This window comes from Poecilia reticulata, linkage group LG15 (assembly GCF_000633615.1).
Source record: "Poecilia reticulata strain Guanapo linkage group LG15, Guppy_female_1.0+MT, whole genome shotgun sequence".
Lineage (NCBI taxonomy): Eukaryota > Metazoa > Chordata > Actinopteri > Cyprinodontiformes > Poeciliidae > Poecilia > Poecilia reticulata.
The window spans coordinates 9,440,926-9,457,821 of NC_024345.1; the positions used below are offsets into that span (position 1 = coordinate 9,440,926).

Here is a 16,896-nt window from a genome sequence, read left to right on the forward strand (position 1 = left end):
AACCACCTCTTGCCTAAACATGAACCACCGCTACATGTTTAGGCAACATGTTCTGTTTGCTGAGAACAGTCTTACAGCTGATTTTTTACACTCTAATATTTTACATTCCGGAGGACAAAGCAAGAACAAATGTTACATCAAAATCTGTGACCCATGATTTTCTGTGACTGCAGAGGTCTGGTAAGTACATCTTGAAGATAGATCAGCGAGAAGAAGAGTATTTACGTAAACTGTGTAAATATTGATACAGTTGGGATTGTAAACTTCACAGCTCCTTTATTACCATCACATTAACAGAGAAAATAATGTATTACTTCGTATTTGACTCTGTAAACTATCTGACCATCGCACTGAATGCCTATGTGCTGTCATTGAAATATGTAAACCAACTGCGGCCATTTGATGAATCGTTAAACGAAGAAATTATTCTAAGTGCTCTGGTAGTTTTTAACACGATTTTTAATGTTTCTGCCACTTCTTCATCACAGTCATATCACACTTCTAACAATATTTAACCCTCAAATAGCCAAACTGACACTGGTTGGAGATTTTGAGCTGTATTTCCCTAAGCCCACTGGCTGCAATGTCAACACCATGAGATGCCATGAGACCTACATTCTGAACATCATGGCATGGGGTGCATCCCAGTTTTCCATGTCTGGCATATAACCATTCATTTTAGCTTTTAAACTGGTTATATTGATCCTGTGTCCACATAGAGGGATAATTAGTAGGCCTAGCATCATGACCTGTTTGTTCTGAAGATCCTGCAGCTTCCACTTCGTCTTCCTGAGATGGCCTTAACCTCACTCTCATATTGATAGGAGCTCTGTTAAGTTAAAAGCGCATCTTCTGAAGTTGGGATACTTTTCCTCCAACAGGTTCCAGAGGAATCACCTCAAACCAGGACTGGATTTTATTTCAATGTTATTTGTGAATGTTAGAGCCTCATTTTCAACAGTGAAGTGTTGAAAATGTTAAAGGTTGAAAAAGGTTATTATTTTGGAGAAAGTCTCATCAACATCAATATTTTCACTAAATAAGAAGCAAAAATATTTTGATAGAGGAAAATTGTCTCAGACTCTGAGCTCAAATCAAAGCGAGATGCCAGAGAGCAATAAAACTATTATTTTTAAATTAGACTAGCGGTTCTCAACGTGGGCGGTACCGCCCCCAAGGGGGCGTTCAGAGGACGGCAGGGGGCGCTGGCGGACATTTTTACAAAAGGGGGGCGCTGGGATGCCTTTGGGGGGCGTTTGGTCGAAGGTAAACTTTACACCTTAAATGCACAACAATACCAGTTTAGACTTTGAGCAACTTGGCAAGCTCTTCTATTCAGTATTTGTTAGCTTTTGTTAGCTTCTTGGCGCAGCTCCGCTCTCCTGCTACTGGTAACTAAAATTACGATACCCTCACTGTGTATCCCTCTGAAAAATGAACCCATTTAAATAAAGAAATCCCTCCATGGTGATACCACGATAGAGACCGTTCATTGCGCAAAACTCTGAAACAGGAGAAGCGGGACATAAAACGGAGTGACGAACTAGATGTGAATTATGGCATAAAAACAGAGAATCCGACGCTGAACAGTGAAAAAAATCAACACATGATGTGAAACACATGACGATTAGGCAGAGCAGCAGGTGATGAGATTACTGATGATGACCGTCAATAAACGATAAAATAAATCTAGCAACAGGAAAAAAAACTAAAGTGAACATAGCAATAAACCAAGAGAGGATAAAACTAGTCAAATAAAACTAAATGGAAATTAATGAAGAACAAAATTCAAGAATAAGCTAAGAAACTAAAGTAAATGCAGAGGAATAAACTGGTATGGCAAGACCTTTAGAGCAATAATTAATATAGAGGGCTATATGGCAAGAATAAACAGACACTATTTCCAGATAAAAGGTAAAATAATATTGTTGAAGTGCCGTGGGTTTGTTGAGAGCATATCTAGTACTGAGAATAAATATATATATCTTGGACCATAACAGTAAAGAACTGATCACTTATTTATGTTTTTAATTAGATTTGATATTTTTATTTCTTCAATATTGTTTTTCATGTCGGTGTTAATGTCATGAGACTGATGACTCCATGACACTTTCAATTTGACTCATTAGGATTTGATTAAGAACCAGATTTGTTCTTTGTAATTTCTGTCCAGTAAAACTATTAATCTATAAATCAATAGACAGGTCTATATAAAGATATAATCCATGTTTCTGTCTCATATTTGTATGGCATTAAAAGGACCTTGAACTTTTGTTTTTCCACTGAAAGCTCTGGTTTGGACAATAAATGCCATGTGGGTRAAGTTTTATGGATGATACTCTGATGTCCCATTCTCCTAAAGGCAGCACAGAGCTGCTCCACCAGAAACCCACAGAAACACTGAAGAGAAGAAGAGCTAGTTGCAGTTCTATCCATGTTTTAATGTTGCAGAGCTCAGACGTTTTGCAAATAGTTCAAAGTTTAAACTGGGATGTTGTACATCTTTTATCTGCTCATTTTGTGGAATATTTAACAACTAGAAAATGGCACAAAATAGGAATTTTTTATCCACTCTGATTGGCTGCTGTTAGGCCTACCAATTTTAACTTGAATGTTCATTGCATTTTTCGTAGACACCTGTGAAAATAATTTCTATTCCCATTACTTTTTTGTTCTCTGGGAAATAATTGTTGATGATAAATACAGAAACAAGTATAAAAATCAAAACATCTACAATAGTGATAGTAATATTAATGATAAAATAATGGTCAGTGCAAAGTAGCCTGCAAATTCTTTGGTGGGGGGCGGTGAGGGACCTGGATAAGGACTAGGGGGGCGCTGGGCCAAAAAAGGTTGAGAAACACTGGTCTAAAACCACTGCGCATGTCTCAGAGCGCCGCGTGCGAGTGAAAGGTGGGGAGGGGGAAGGGGAGTAACAGAAACACGTAATTGCTTGGTTTTTAATTGGTGCTTTTCTCATCCACTGAAAACAAAGATGTTAACAAATAAACTGGATAGTATGCTGTACGTTTAGTGATATTTTTACAGTTGTGGTCTCGACTGGTCATGAAATAAAATGCCAAGTCCTCAGCGCCCGAGACCGAGACCAAATGCGGTCGAGTCCGAGACCATCAAAAAATATTATTATATTATATATAATAATATAAGACCAACCTCGAGTACTACAACACTGCCAGAGAATCGTAAAATTTGCCCAGAAGACCATCGGCAGCTCTCTGCATTCTCTTGAAAATCTCCACAGTTTCCACTGCCTCAGGAAAGCCAAGAACATTTTAAGACTCCTCACACCCCGGTTACAATTTGCATTAAAGAAAGAACAAACAGATTATACCTGGTAGCCATAAGGGCATTAATACCCTAGTACTATATTGCATGGTTTGTATAATGACAATAAAGATTATATGATTATGTTTGTACTATAAAGTACCTATTTTTTACTTAGCTTAACCAATTCTGATTATTTTTTTCTTCAAAATCGCTGGATTTTTGCATTTTCCCATTCAAATGCTCAGAAGCGCAGCCGGTGAGGCAGCAGCGAGCTGAGCCTCACCTGGGATTGCGCAACCTCTCGCTAACTGCACTGGCTGCCGTTCTATGGGAGCATGTTTATCCTGTCTGTACGCCGGCAATAAAATGGCTAAAAAACATTTAATATATGGACTGATTTTCCATAATCTAGCTTATGTCTATAATGTACAGTGTTTTTTTCGTCTCCAACTGTGTGTGTATCGTGTTTTGTGTGCGGAGGAGCGATAAGAAACGGCAGAGAACAGACTCGAGGTGAGGCAGGCAGGTCTCTTGCCTCATGGCAGGGAGCGTTCATGTTCCCAGATATTGTGACTCCACAACTGCAGAGTAAAACACAGTGACCTAGTCATGGAGCTAGCCATAGAGTAAATAAGTAAAGTACAGCGATATATTTGTTCTCTCCTCTCAATCTGACATCATCATGAAAGACTACATTTCTAAACTTAAACAGTTTTCTAAAGTGGATTTTCAATTGAAGCAGGAACTAAAGGAAGACCATCACCAGAGCTGAAAGTTTTGCTTCGAGACAGTTTGACGATATTTAAACAGAGTAGAAAAGACATGCCGAGGATAGACTTGGCTTTGGATGAACCGATATTTTTGTGCAGAATTAGCGGTGCATGGATTTCATTGATAAGTAAAGGTAAGACAGCAATAAGATATTTTTGTTTAGTTTTTTAATGAAATGTGCGTTTTGTGGGCTACAGTTTGTATGTCTAAGTAATTCAGTAAAGTAGAAGCGGTAGCTAATCTAGTTTTTTTGGTGTTAATCCTAAAACATCAAGTGGCATTGTCGTCAGTTGCTATGTCAACGAGTCTGCTTGTAGCTTGGCGGATACAGAGCGAGAAAGTGCTTTCTCGCTCCCTTTGCTGTGGATCATATCACGAAATTAATACCTACATTTCTATGTTTCACTGAGTTAACGCAGCTATGGATGACATGTAAAAGATTAGTCTTTTTGCCCCCCAGCGTTGTATGCCTGCGCAAAATTTCTGTACGTCCAATAACATGCATGGTGTCTATAATCGTAAGTCAGTGCCTCACCAGCAATGAACCTCACCGCACGTCACTGATATATATATACATATATATATATATATATATATGATATATGTATATATATATATCAGCACGTCACTGATATATGGCTGCCGTTCTTATAGAACGGCAGCCAGTGCAGTTAGCAAGAGGTTGCGCAATCCCAGGTGAGGCTCAGTTTGCTGCTGCCTCACCGGCTTCGCTTCTGAGCATTTGAATGAGAAAATGCGAAATTTCAGCGATTTTTAAGAAAAAAACCAATCAGCATTGGTTACGCCAAGTAAAAAATAGATACTTTATAGTATAAACCACAGGGTAAAACTAGCAATATAAATTATTTTATTATTCTATAGTATTTTTCCATGATGACAGGTGAGGCTCTGCCTCACCTGCCTCCCCTGACCGCACGTCACTGATATACATATGTATATGCATTCCTTTCGTGAAAAGATGAAAGCTTCATGCTGCTCCTGCTTCACTCCGGATGCATGGATCTTACATGCTTAAATGTTTGAAATGCTGTACGGCATTAGTATTGTAATGCAGTTTGCTGTTTCAAACAGAACTCAAGAACTCACCACCTCCAGCTCCATGTTGTAGTGGCCGGCATATATAGCCACGCTTGGTGCAGTTGGAAAGACTCCGTAGACAAAAGCAAAATTGGATAAACTGGTGTGGTTCGGACTTGTGCTGTTCACCCCGACATCCAGGATGTCCACCATGTCTTTGCAGACCAACGGCATCACCAGGCTGGACCGAACAAACACCACATAGTTATAGAAACACTAAACACTTCCAGATGTTGCACTTTGCAGCTTGGTTTAAGATCTCCACACTTTTCAGCTTATGTATACTTTACCCTGTAAAGATGACAGAGCCCAGAAGGGGGCAGCGTCGAGCATTTTCCAGGTCAAAAATGCCATTTTATAGGACAACCAAATAACTGCGTTAACTTATAAAATGCTGTATATATCAAATATGATTTAAAAGAAATTTCCCTTTGTAATTCAATGCCTTGAAATTGGGTCTCTGTCTCTTTAAGAAGCTTCAGCTCTTTCTGAATCTCCGCCTTCAGGAAGTCATCCCAGCATGGCTCCTTGATTAACCCATTATTAACCCTGTTACCGACTCTTTACAAGCCCGTCACTTAATCACACGACCAGGGGCGCTGCCAGGAATCCTGGGCCTCATGACAAAAAATTTTATTGCCCCACCCCCGCACAACTACTGTTACAGTTTCTTGAGTCTATCTCCATATTTGTTAAAGTTGTCACAATGTTGTGACTATGAGACAGATAATCTGAAAAAAATAAATCTCTTTCACCTCCTCCCTGAACCACTATTGCTAGCTAAAGTAATGCAACATACTGACCAAAAACAACCAATCAGAACCAGGAGGAGGGTCTTACTGTTGTTAGTCAACCTCATTAACTCATTTCTAAATGTGCTAATGGCAGACAAACAACTTATTGTTACAGGAAAACTGTTTATCTGCCTTCATTGGTAGTTATGCGAACTAGACTTTCACAGTTTGAATCTCCATAGCTCTGTGCTATGCTAGTTGCAGCATAGCACAGAGCAAGGGGGAGGGAGGATGAGCAGCCAAATGACATTGTGATTGACAGAGCTAAAACTCACCTCCTGCCTCTGATTGGTTGTTTCTAGATAGCACTCGGAGAAAGGAGAGGAAATAATTTTTTCACAAATTATCTCTCATGCTACACTGTCACAACACAATGACAGTTAAATATGTAACAAAAATATTTTTTTATAAAAGTTACATTTAATTTCAGTGCGTTATAGTTCCACATCGCTTAGGATTTGTTGCTGCGCGTTTGCGCAGTGTGAAGGAAAGAGGAGACCAGCTGCACAGGCAGGCTGCGAAATGAGATGCAGGTGATCGGTATCGGCAACAAGAGCCAATGATCGCCGATCACCGATTATGCACTTTTTCMCGAAAATCGGCCCGATTATGATCGGTGACCGATCGATCGGCACACCTCTACTTGTTACCCATAGAAGCAATTCAATTAAGTTGGTTCAACTTTTTCTTTTTAGAGTGCACGAACGTCCCGATTCCAGAGGATAATTCAGTAAAACCCCCAACAAAGCGGGAATTTAGAATAACCAAACACGGATGACAATGTGGAAGCAATAGTGATAGTTTGTGGACTCGTTTTAAGAGATAGAAGACGTAACAAAAAGAAAAGGCGGTGGATAAAAGACGACGGGAGCAGCTGCTCTATTTGCTGCACTATGATTTGGAGGTGAATATGTTTTTTCATAGTTRACATTTTTAACTGAATRAACATAATAATGACCTTCAGATTTAATAATAAACATTTCCACATATCATCTCCGATATCTACCGGACTCTCAGTTGCACGATATGTCAGCTGTTTGGGATTCCTCTCTGTTCTTACGTCACCGTGCTTTATGATTGGCTACATTCAACAGGTCGTATTCTCATTACAAGTCAGGGAATCGCTACATGCTTGTTGTAACAGATTATGCAACAAAATACCCTGAAGTGTTCCCTTCAGGCCAGACCCACTACATCTTGCCTGGTGCAGTTATTTGCAAGGGTTGGGTTTCCTCGAGAAATATTAACAGATCAAGGAACAAATTTTATGTCTACTCTATTGAAACAAGTATATCAGCTGTTGGGCATCCGGAGTCTGAGGACTTCCCCATACCACCCTCAAACTGATGGGCTAACGGAACGTTTTAACCAGACCCTGAAGCAAATGCTCAGAAAGTTTGTCAATGACCGGGGTACAGATTGGGATCAGTAGCTGCCGTATCTTTTTGCCTACAGGGAAGTACTCCAGGCCTCCACTGGTTTCTCTCCCTTTGAGTTATTGTATGGCTATGATGTTCGTGGCCCTCTCTCTCTGCTAAGAGAGATCTGGGAGGGGGAGAAGACTGTGGCAGGACCCAATAACATTTTGTCTTATGTTATTCAGATGAGAGAGCAGTTGGAGAAAATGAGCGAGCTGGCCCAATCACACGTCGAAAGCGCAGCAGAAGACATGGTATGATAAAGTTGCTCGACACCGCTCATTTGATCCAGGACAGAAAGTACTGGTGCTCCTTCCCAGTGATAGCAGCTAAGTGGCAGGGGCCATATGAAGTTATGAGGAATTTCGGGACAACCACATATGAAGTATCCACCCCAGGACAGTTGCGGCCCAGCAGGGTTTTGCATATAAATCTGCTAAAAGAGTGGGTGCAGCGGGTTGAACACAAGGCAGATGCACTGCTCATATGGAGGGGGGCTGAAGAAGATGAAGTGGATGAGCAATATTTACCACCTTCTGCCTCTCTAGATTAGATTTGGATCTTGGCCATCTACCCAGGGACAAGCAGCAACAGGTGAGAGAACTATGTAACTCTGAAGTGTTTCAACAGAATCCAGAAAGAACAAGTGTGGTGGAACATGACATTGTAGTACGACAAGGTGCTACTGCAAGGCAATTAAGCTATAGAATCCCAGAATGCCTGTTGTCTTCATTAAAGACTGAAGTTGACATGATGCTGCGCTTAAAGATCATTGAAACCTCTAAAAGTGAGTGGTGTAATCCGGTGGTGCTGGTGCCTAAGAAGCATCAGGTTCTGCATTGATTTCAGATACCTAAACTCTATATCTTTGTTTGACTCCTATCCGACACCCAGAATTGATGACTTGCTCGAACGTCTGGGAAAAGCAAGCTACTTGACTACAGTGGATCTGTGTAAGAGCTACTGGCAGGTTCCCCTCACTAAACGTTCCAGAGAGTTCACTGCCTTCAGGATTCCAGGGGGCCTGTTCCATTTTACAGTCTTACCATTTGGGTTACATGGAGCTCCAGCCCCTTTCCAACGGCTAATGGATCAGGTGTTGCATAACTGCTCTGATTTTGCTGCTTACTTGGATGATATTGTCATTCACAGTACCACCTGGGAGGAACATCTGGAACATCTGCGCCTTGTCCTGGGTTCTCTTCAATCAGCGGGGTTGACTGTGAACTAACTATGCATCTTTGCTGTTGCTGAGACAGAATACCTTGGGCATGTCATCGGCAAAGGGGTCATCAGGCCACAAATTAATAAAGTGAAGGCGCTGGAATCATACCCACTGCCCCAAACAAGGAAGCAACTAAGATCTTTTTTGGGCATGGCTGGGTTTTACCATAGTTTTATTCCCCAGTTCTCCAGCAGGGCAGCTCTGCTCACAGATATGACGGGAACCCGCTCTACCAATCATATGCAGTGGACCAAGGAGGCAGTGGCGGCATTTTATGACATCCAGCAGTCGCTAAGTAAGCAACCCGTATTGTACAGTCCTAACTTTGAAGAAGAGTTTATATTACAGACTGATGCTTCAGATAACAGTCTGGGAGCTGTTCTCCTTCAGGGAACAACGGGAGGCAGTCGTCCAGTGGCATACATCAGCCAGAAGTTGTTTCCACGGGAGGTTCGCTATTCCACGGTGGAAAAGGAGATGTTGGCAATCAAGTGGGCTCTGGACTCCTTCCGTTACTACCTGTTGGGAAGAGACTTCACATTGACGGATGTTCCATAGACGGATCAGAAAGCGCTACAGTGGCTTAAAAAGATGAAGGACACAAATGGGCGAATTACCCGTTGGTACATGGCCCTACAACCATTCCAGTTCACTGTGCGCCACATACCAGGAAAGGAGAACATCACTGCTGACTATCTCTCTCGCTTAGAGAGTCCTGAAGAGGGGGGGTGTGTGATGGCAAGTCACACAGGGTAAGAACCACACCTCATCATAAGTTGGCTTTCACTTTAGTTTGTTTTATAGTTTAAATATTCTTTATATTTTCTTCCACCTTACAATGTTTATATGGAGTACACACATATTAACAATGCAAGATTGAAATTCAATTATGTTGTATTAATATTGTTTCCTTTGTTTGAGTTACCTGGCGGACAAAAGGCGTGGCAAAGGGCTGAGGTTCCTGAAGTACTGCTAATGGCCTCATTGGACTGAACCACCTGTGTCATACTGGGGGGGTGTTTTTTGGGGTTTATTTGGGCGTTGTCAGGTGGCAGCCATTTTGTTTTCCCCTATTGTGTCCACATGGTTTAGCTAAACCAGTATTTAAATCCCCTTAAGTCTCATTTCAGTTAGCTCAGTTTGTTGTCATGTTAGTTATGACTTGTGTCTAGTAATTTGTGTTGACCTCTTTTATTGGCATGCCTGTTTAATTGTTATGTTAACCTTTGTTCATACTTTTGGGTAAATAAAAACCCACTTTTTTTTAATTAAACACTTGTGTTCTGCACTTTGTACTGTCTGGTCCTGACAGTCAGTATTTGATTTTACAAAAAATAAAACTGACTAGAAAAGAACACCCCTGACATCCTCCTCCGTCTTACTTACAGTTTGGCTGTTATGAGGAGAATCAGGGTAACTCCAGTGTCTCTGGTTAGTTTTCTTAGCTGGCCGACCTGCCTCATAAGTACAGAGATAACATCTCGGTAAACCTTTTAGGCTTGTGACCAAAAAAAAAAAAAGATTCAATCTCCAACAGCTCACCATAGTGAGGCCAAGGTAAAACAACGCTGCTCCTCCAAAGGAGTTGGCCAGGCCGTCAATGAACTCAGAAAGAACGGATGGAATCTGTTCTCCCAGGGCAAAATGAGAGATGATTCCCACTATCACCATGAACACTATTGGATTCTTCAACACCTTAAGAGGCAAAGAGACAAATTTAGAAGAATGAACCAAACGTTAATACTTCGGAATTGATATTACCTGTAAAACTACAATTCCCAGAATGCCAAGACTATTGTGTTGCAGATGGCTCTCCTGCCTCCACCTTTGCACTTCACAGAGAGCAAAGCCGATGGGGTTGAGGAGCATGAGGGAAACCGGGGCGACTAGGTAGATGTACTGCAGGTATTCTGGGTACGTGCTTCGATACAAAGCGTCGACTGGAAGAGAAGACACAGCCAGACCTGAGAAATTATCTCAGATCAAATGTCCATGCTGGGTGATTCTTACCAATTGGGTATCCCAAGGCAAAGTCATTACTCTGGGTAGCAAAGATGGCGTAGAGACCAGCCTTGCTGTATCTATTGTCTGGACTGGCCACCATTAGTGTCAGCACACACACCAGTACAAACACCGTAACCTGCCAGCAAGACAAGGTTATTAATTTTCTTCCAATATAGCAATAATAATATAATAAAAATATATAGACACATTGCATGTTACGCACGCGCACAACGCTGGAGGGCAAAAAGGCAATTCTTTTACATGTCATCCACAGAGCTACTGTAGTAGAACCATTCTGTTAACTAAATGAAACCTGAAGATGTTGGTGTTATTTAGTGCAGAGCGCCTCAGCTAAGGGAAAAATAACACAGAAAAACCATTGGGGAATTATTCAAAACCACTGTCATTCTTTGTTTTTCCTCGCTCTGTCAGCTATGTTACACACAGACTTATTGCCATAGTAACTGATTGACTACAGCTCCACGAGTGTATCATAATTCAGCACAAAAAAACACGCAAAAATCTTCCACAAAAGCAACAAAACATTCAGTCCGTCACAGTTTTATGTTTTAAGCTTGATGTTTATTTTGTAGTTGATCATGTTCAGATGATCAACTACAATTAAACTGTTACTGTGCTCACACAGTAACAGTTGATTAGTTAATTTAATCACCTGCTCTATTGATGATCTGTCAGAGTTGGTATGTAGGTCGTCTTTTTTTTTTACTGAAGGAAACACACCAAATTCTGCAGCACATCTACATGTCAAGGTTGTCAAAGTCAAGCTAGCATGATTGACTGGCCTCCCTCTCCTAGTTTTTGTTACCTAGTTGTCGTAGTGTTGACAGTAAGTAGCAAAGCGCTGCATCCCTTTATCTTTTATGTCACGTATACATTTAAGATTTAGCATGTTATGTTGACAACTTGAAACTAAAACCAATGGTAGTCATCATCGGCAGTCATCCGTGCGTGACGTCACTTTGCAGTGTGTCTATAATAATAACAAATAAACCTTTGCAACCAAGACACTCCAAAGAAAAGCCCAAATGACGTCCCCAAAGTCCAACACGACCATGTTTTTAAAGAGCAAAGCAGGAAGAGCAAATTTAGAGACAAAGTTCCCCAAACCCTTTGCCTGGCTCTCCGTGATCATATCAGCCCTGTGGGAAGAAAAAGGTTTAAATATTCCAAGTTCAAATTCTTTGACAAGTCACACACATGTGTCTCTGTTTCCATACACCTACCGTCCAGCTATGTAACCACACAGAATGATTCCAAAGCACTCAAGGAGAGCCGGAAACAGCTTGTCAATGGACATGTGGGGTCCCACAGGGGAGCCAGCCAATGTGTTGTGGGAGATGTTTTTCCCGTGGATGAACACATAGTTGTTTGGAGTCTCCATGGCAACACTGGGTTGAGAATTGGAGGGTTTCTGGTGACGGCTCCAGAATCTGGTATAGACTGCTACAAATCAGAAGATGCTTAGAAGAAGTTGACATCTGAGGTTTATTGTTATTTAAAAAATAACAGGTAAAACAATTTTAACATCCTGTATTTATGGAGTTAAATTTGTTTCACAATTATTCAATAAAAACATCACGTCAAAAAAAAAAATAAATTTGTGATCAAAACTTTTGGATTTGCAAAAAATGTTTTGTTTTGAACAAAAAACTTAATCTCAATCAAAAAAATGTAACAAATGAAACCTTTTGAATTGCAATAATTTTTTATTGTTAAAAAAGCTTTTATTATTAAAATCACTCATTTTGCTTAATAAAGAGAAAAAGTTATTTGCAGAACATAAACTTTAATTTGAACATGTCAGAATTTTTTGGTTGACAGCCTAAGTTTTTAGTTGAGATTCTCAAAGTTTTGTTTGATGATCCCTTTTTTTGGTTGAACTCAACGAGTTTTGCTTGCAATTCTCAAATGAGCATCCTGGGCAGGGCCTAAAGACGAACAATGTAAGACCTGTCCCTATTGGTTAGCGCTGACTAAAGTGGATTACTGACTCCCTGCTATCTCAGAACTCTCCTGAACTGCAAGGCTTTCTGTTTCGCTTCGGTGACAGGACACAGAATGTGAATGGTAAGTAATCTTCACAAAATTACACTGTTTAACAGCTACTAAAATGCCCACCTTTTTTTTCAAAGAAGAAATCTTACACAACTTATGACGGCAGTCACATATCTTGTCTGCCACTGTCCCAGTAATCATATCGTGCTACCTAATGTCAGCACTAGGTAAAGTGTATAAAGAAGGCTTAAAATGAGTGATTTTACTAAAAAAAAAAAAGAGAAAAGTTTAAAAAAAAATTTTTTTTTTAAATATTACAATACAAAAAGTTTTGACCAGTTTCATTTTTTTTATTCAGACTATTTTTGTTGTTTGACACTTTTTTTTTGCAAACCCAAAAGTTTTGATCACACTTTTATTTATTTATTTATTTTTGTTTGTTTGACATGGTTTTATTTTTGATTGAATAATTGTGAAACAAATTTAACTGCGCAATTATTTGTACTGCAAAGTTGAAACTTATGGGTTCAAAGTCTGAAAACACGACACAACACTCCTATCAATTCTCCCATTTTGGCTAGGAAACTACCGTATTTTACCTGTTTCTTGCCATGCTCCCATATTACTATTTTTCCGTAAATTTCCCGTTATAGTTATTACATCGTGAAACAGATCTAGCGTTATGTGTCAACCCTAAACCACCTAATTACAACATCCTAATTTATCCTACATGCATGATATTGGTATCATTTCAAAGGTATTCTAATATTTTTTTTAATGAATGGAATGAGAACATCAGTTTTGAAAAGGTAATCTGTATTGGAAAGGGGTGTGTGGAGGACTGGGGGAAGATGGACAGCAACGGCTGGCGAACCTTGCCCACAGATTTTCTAGTTACGCCTCTGTATTGTCTCCTAACAGGGGGTTGAGTCAGTCTCTCCTATCAATACCAGATCATTTGAAGCGAAATACGACGGTGCAAAACCCAAAGCCGTGGTTGTATAAAATGAAAAGGCGGACAAAGCGACCTGGTATCCTGGATTCCCTCATCGTCATTGCCAGCTGACCGTTAGCGTTATCATACCTGCATGTTAAAAACACATCATGGGGCGCGGTAAGCCGTGCCTTTCTAACCGTCTATGCTGTTTGAAATAATTTATTGGGCGAATATACTTCTTACCTCTGTCCTAGAAGCACGGCACTACACAGACGACCGACATTCCTCTGTCTTTTTTATTCTCTAAGCTCTTGTGTTTGCTGTTTGGGTTGAAGGCGGCTGGTTGACAGCTGCAGCAAGAGACACGCCCCCACAAATGACTGACAGACGTTTCAGCCAATCATCGTAAAGAATGATTTCCACTGGCCTCTGTGATTGGTTCACTTAAGAGGACCGTTCTTCAGAGAGAAATCTACAGAAACAAGAATCTTGAGTTTACAACACAACTACCAGATACTCCGTTTAATCAAATTGCTAGTATAAATTCAACAATGTACACTCTTCTTTTGTAAAAACAGGCTTTCGTAAACATTATCAGCTGTTAATTTAATGACAGATATAATCAGCAGAGCAGATGTTGAACCTATGTGGGGAAGCCCACTCAGATACAATCTCTCCCACACTGTGGAAGCTCGTTTCCGCCACTCTGGTAAATAAATAAATAATCTCATTAATTCGAGATACTTTCTCGAAATACTGAGATACTATTAAGATCCAGGATAAAGAGGGCATCCTGCCTGACCAGCAGAGGCTGATCTTAACAGGTGTTTCCCCATCAGATAGGGTTCCCTCACCGCCCAGACGGCAAAACACGCCTGTATGGCAAGCCGTTTTAACACAAATTCGGTTTTATCGCCCTCACATTCCATCCACCCATTTTCTTACACCCTTGTCCCACAGTGGGGTCAGGAGGGGTGCTGTTGCCTATCTCCAGTTAGCGTGCCGGGCGAGAGGCGGGGTACACCCTGGACAGGTCGCCAGTCTGTCGCAGGGCAACACAGAGACACACAGGACACACAACCATGCACAGACACACTCACACCTAGGGGCAATTTGGAGAGGCCAATTAACCTGACATGTTTTTGGACTGTGGGAGGAAACCAGAGTACCCGGAGAAAACCCACGCATGCACAGGGAGAACATGCAAACTACATGCAGAAAGACCGGGGCCGGAACCTTCTTGCTGCAAGGCAACAGCTCTACCAACTGCGCCACTGTGCAGCCCCCCTTACATTCCAGATATCTCAAATTGTTTTATGACTAGATGTTTTGGCGATTTAAGATATCTCCAATTATATTTCGACTAGACAAAATACATATTTCAGATAACTCTAATTACATTCTGACTAGTCGAAATGACGTCAGATTTACCATTGAAAAGAGTAGAGTGCCTTCTCCGGGTCAGGGGGGTCGTCTTGCCTCAAGTGGAGGAGTTTAAGTATCTGGGGATCTTGTTCACGAATGAGGGAAGAAGGGAGCGGGAGATCGACAGGCGGTTTGGGGCAGCGTCTGCCGTAAAGCGGGCGCTGTACCGGTCCGTCGTGGTGAAGAGAGAGCTGAGCCAAAAAGCGAAGCTCTTGATTTACCGGTCGATCTACTTTCCCACCCTCATCTATGGTCATGAGCTTTGGGTCATGACCGAAAGAACGAGATCACGGGTACAAGCGGCCGAAATGGGTTTCCTTCGCAGGGTGGCTGGGCTCTCCCTTAGAGATATGGTGAGAAGCTCGGTCATCCGGGAGGGACTCAAAGTATAAGCAAACACGGGACTCCCCTGGCTGGGGAGAGGGAAGTCTGGGCCTCCCTTCTGAAGCTGCTGCCCCCACAACCCGACCCCGGATAAGCGGAAGAAAATGGATGGATGGATTGTATGGAGTCTTCAATTCAAGATATCTGAAATTAATTACTATCTGAAATACACATTTCAGATATCTACAAATAAATTATGACTAGTCTGTATTCTAGTTTTGACTAGTCAAAAGAGATTCAAGATATCTCTATTCTAGTTTTGACTACTCATAATTATAATTAAAGATATCTTGAATTAGGCTACTCCATAATTCATCCATTCATCCATCCATTTTCCAACACACTTGTCCCTTAGTGGGGTCGGGAGGGTTGCTGGTGCCTATTTCCAGCTAACGTTCCGGGCGAGAGGCGGTGTACACCCTGGACAGGTCACCAGTCTGTCGCAGGGCAACACAGAGACAGACAGGACACACAACCATGCACAGACATTCACACCTAGGGACAATTTGGAGAGGCCAATTAACCTGACAGCCATGTTTTTGGACTGTGGGAGGAAACCGGAGTACGCAAACTCCATGCAGAAAGACCAGGGTCGGGAATCGAACCCAGAACCTTCTTGCTGCAAGGCAAGAACAGCTCTACCAACTGCGCTACTGTGCAGCCCCTCCATAATTCAAGATATCTTAAATGTATTTTTGGATAGGAGATATGTAATTTTGACTAGTGAAAACTGAATTATAGATATCTTAAAAGCAAATAATGACAAAACTAAAGATATCTTGAATTGTAATTTTCCTTTTAAGATATCTCTAAATGGATTAGAGCAGTGGTCCCCAAACTTTTTCCTGTGAGGGGCACATGACTTTTCCCTTCTTTGGTGGGGGGCCGGAGTCAGTTTGTAACAGAAAAAGTGCGACGATTGCAGGAGTACCTAAATGTAAAAATATATTGTTTTCCAGAAAGCACAATCAAATAACTCTCTCTGGGTTCTTCACAGAAAAAATCCAGGAAGGATTATAGTCCGTATTTTCCGAACTATGAGCCACACCGGATAAGCCACAACCCCAAAGTTTTTTTTTTTTTTTAAACCAGTAAACATACACATATAAGCCGCAGATATCTCTGCCGGTTTTCCTCAAAGACGCAGCAGCAGCAGAGGGGGGCGGACACCCAAAATCTGAGTCACGACAGGTCAATTGAATATCACATTTATTATGGTTGAAAAAGAAAAAGTTGCTAAGATTAGATTTAACAGAACTGATTACGGTAGTTTCCGAAGGTAACTGTAACAGTAAAAGTGATGATCCTTCGTGTCTGTTAGCACGTGCTAAATCAGTGGTCCCAACCTGTTTATTACCGCGGACAGGTCAAGACTTGGACATTTTGTTGCGCCCGGGGGAGAGGGAGGGGGATGAACAGTCAGATAAGGCTTCTGCATGTTGGTGTTCCCACTAAATACTGAATATGCCCTGTTTGGGTTGTCTTGGCCCTTTTATCGCAGCCTGTGGGGTTTTCCCTGACTGGGAACGAGAATAC

General features: G+C 41.2%; 1 protein-coding gene across 6 annotated transcripts in view; it reads right to left on the reverse strand.

The window, feature by feature from the left end:
- gpr155b (G protein-coupled receptor 155b) overlaps positions 1-13,939 on the reverse strand; it is a 23,177-nt gene extending 9,238 nt beyond the window's left edge. Inside the window, exons 1-9 of one of the 6 annotated variants that reach the window (XM_017309030.1) lie at positions 13,795-13,939; positions 13,643-13,698; positions 11,843-12,059; positions 11,611-11,758; positions 10,605-10,734; positions 10,356-10,534; positions 10,137-10,289; positions 9,981-10,048; positions 5,167-5,338 (exon numbers count right to left, since the gene is read on the reverse strand). In XM_017309030.1, the coding sequence (XP_017164519.1) occupies positions 5,167-5,338; positions 9,981-10,048; positions 10,137-10,289; positions 10,356-10,534; positions 10,605-10,734; positions 11,611-11,758; positions 11,843-12,059; positions 13,643-13,670 (1,095 nt within the window). In that variant the 5' untranslated portion in view covers positions 13,671-13,698; positions 13,795-13,939. Of the gene's footprint in view, positions 1-5,166; positions 5,339-9,980; positions 10,049-10,136; positions 10,290-10,355; positions 10,535-10,604; positions 10,735-10,821; positions 11,591-11,610; positions 11,759-11,842; positions 12,063-13,642; positions 13,699-13,794 lie in introns of those variants that run through there. The other 5 variants (XM_008429114.2, XM_017309032.1, XM_017309031.1 and 2 more) reach the window with 5 other exon arrangements.
- Between the last annotated feature and the right edge of the window lie 2,957 nt (positions 13,940-16,896).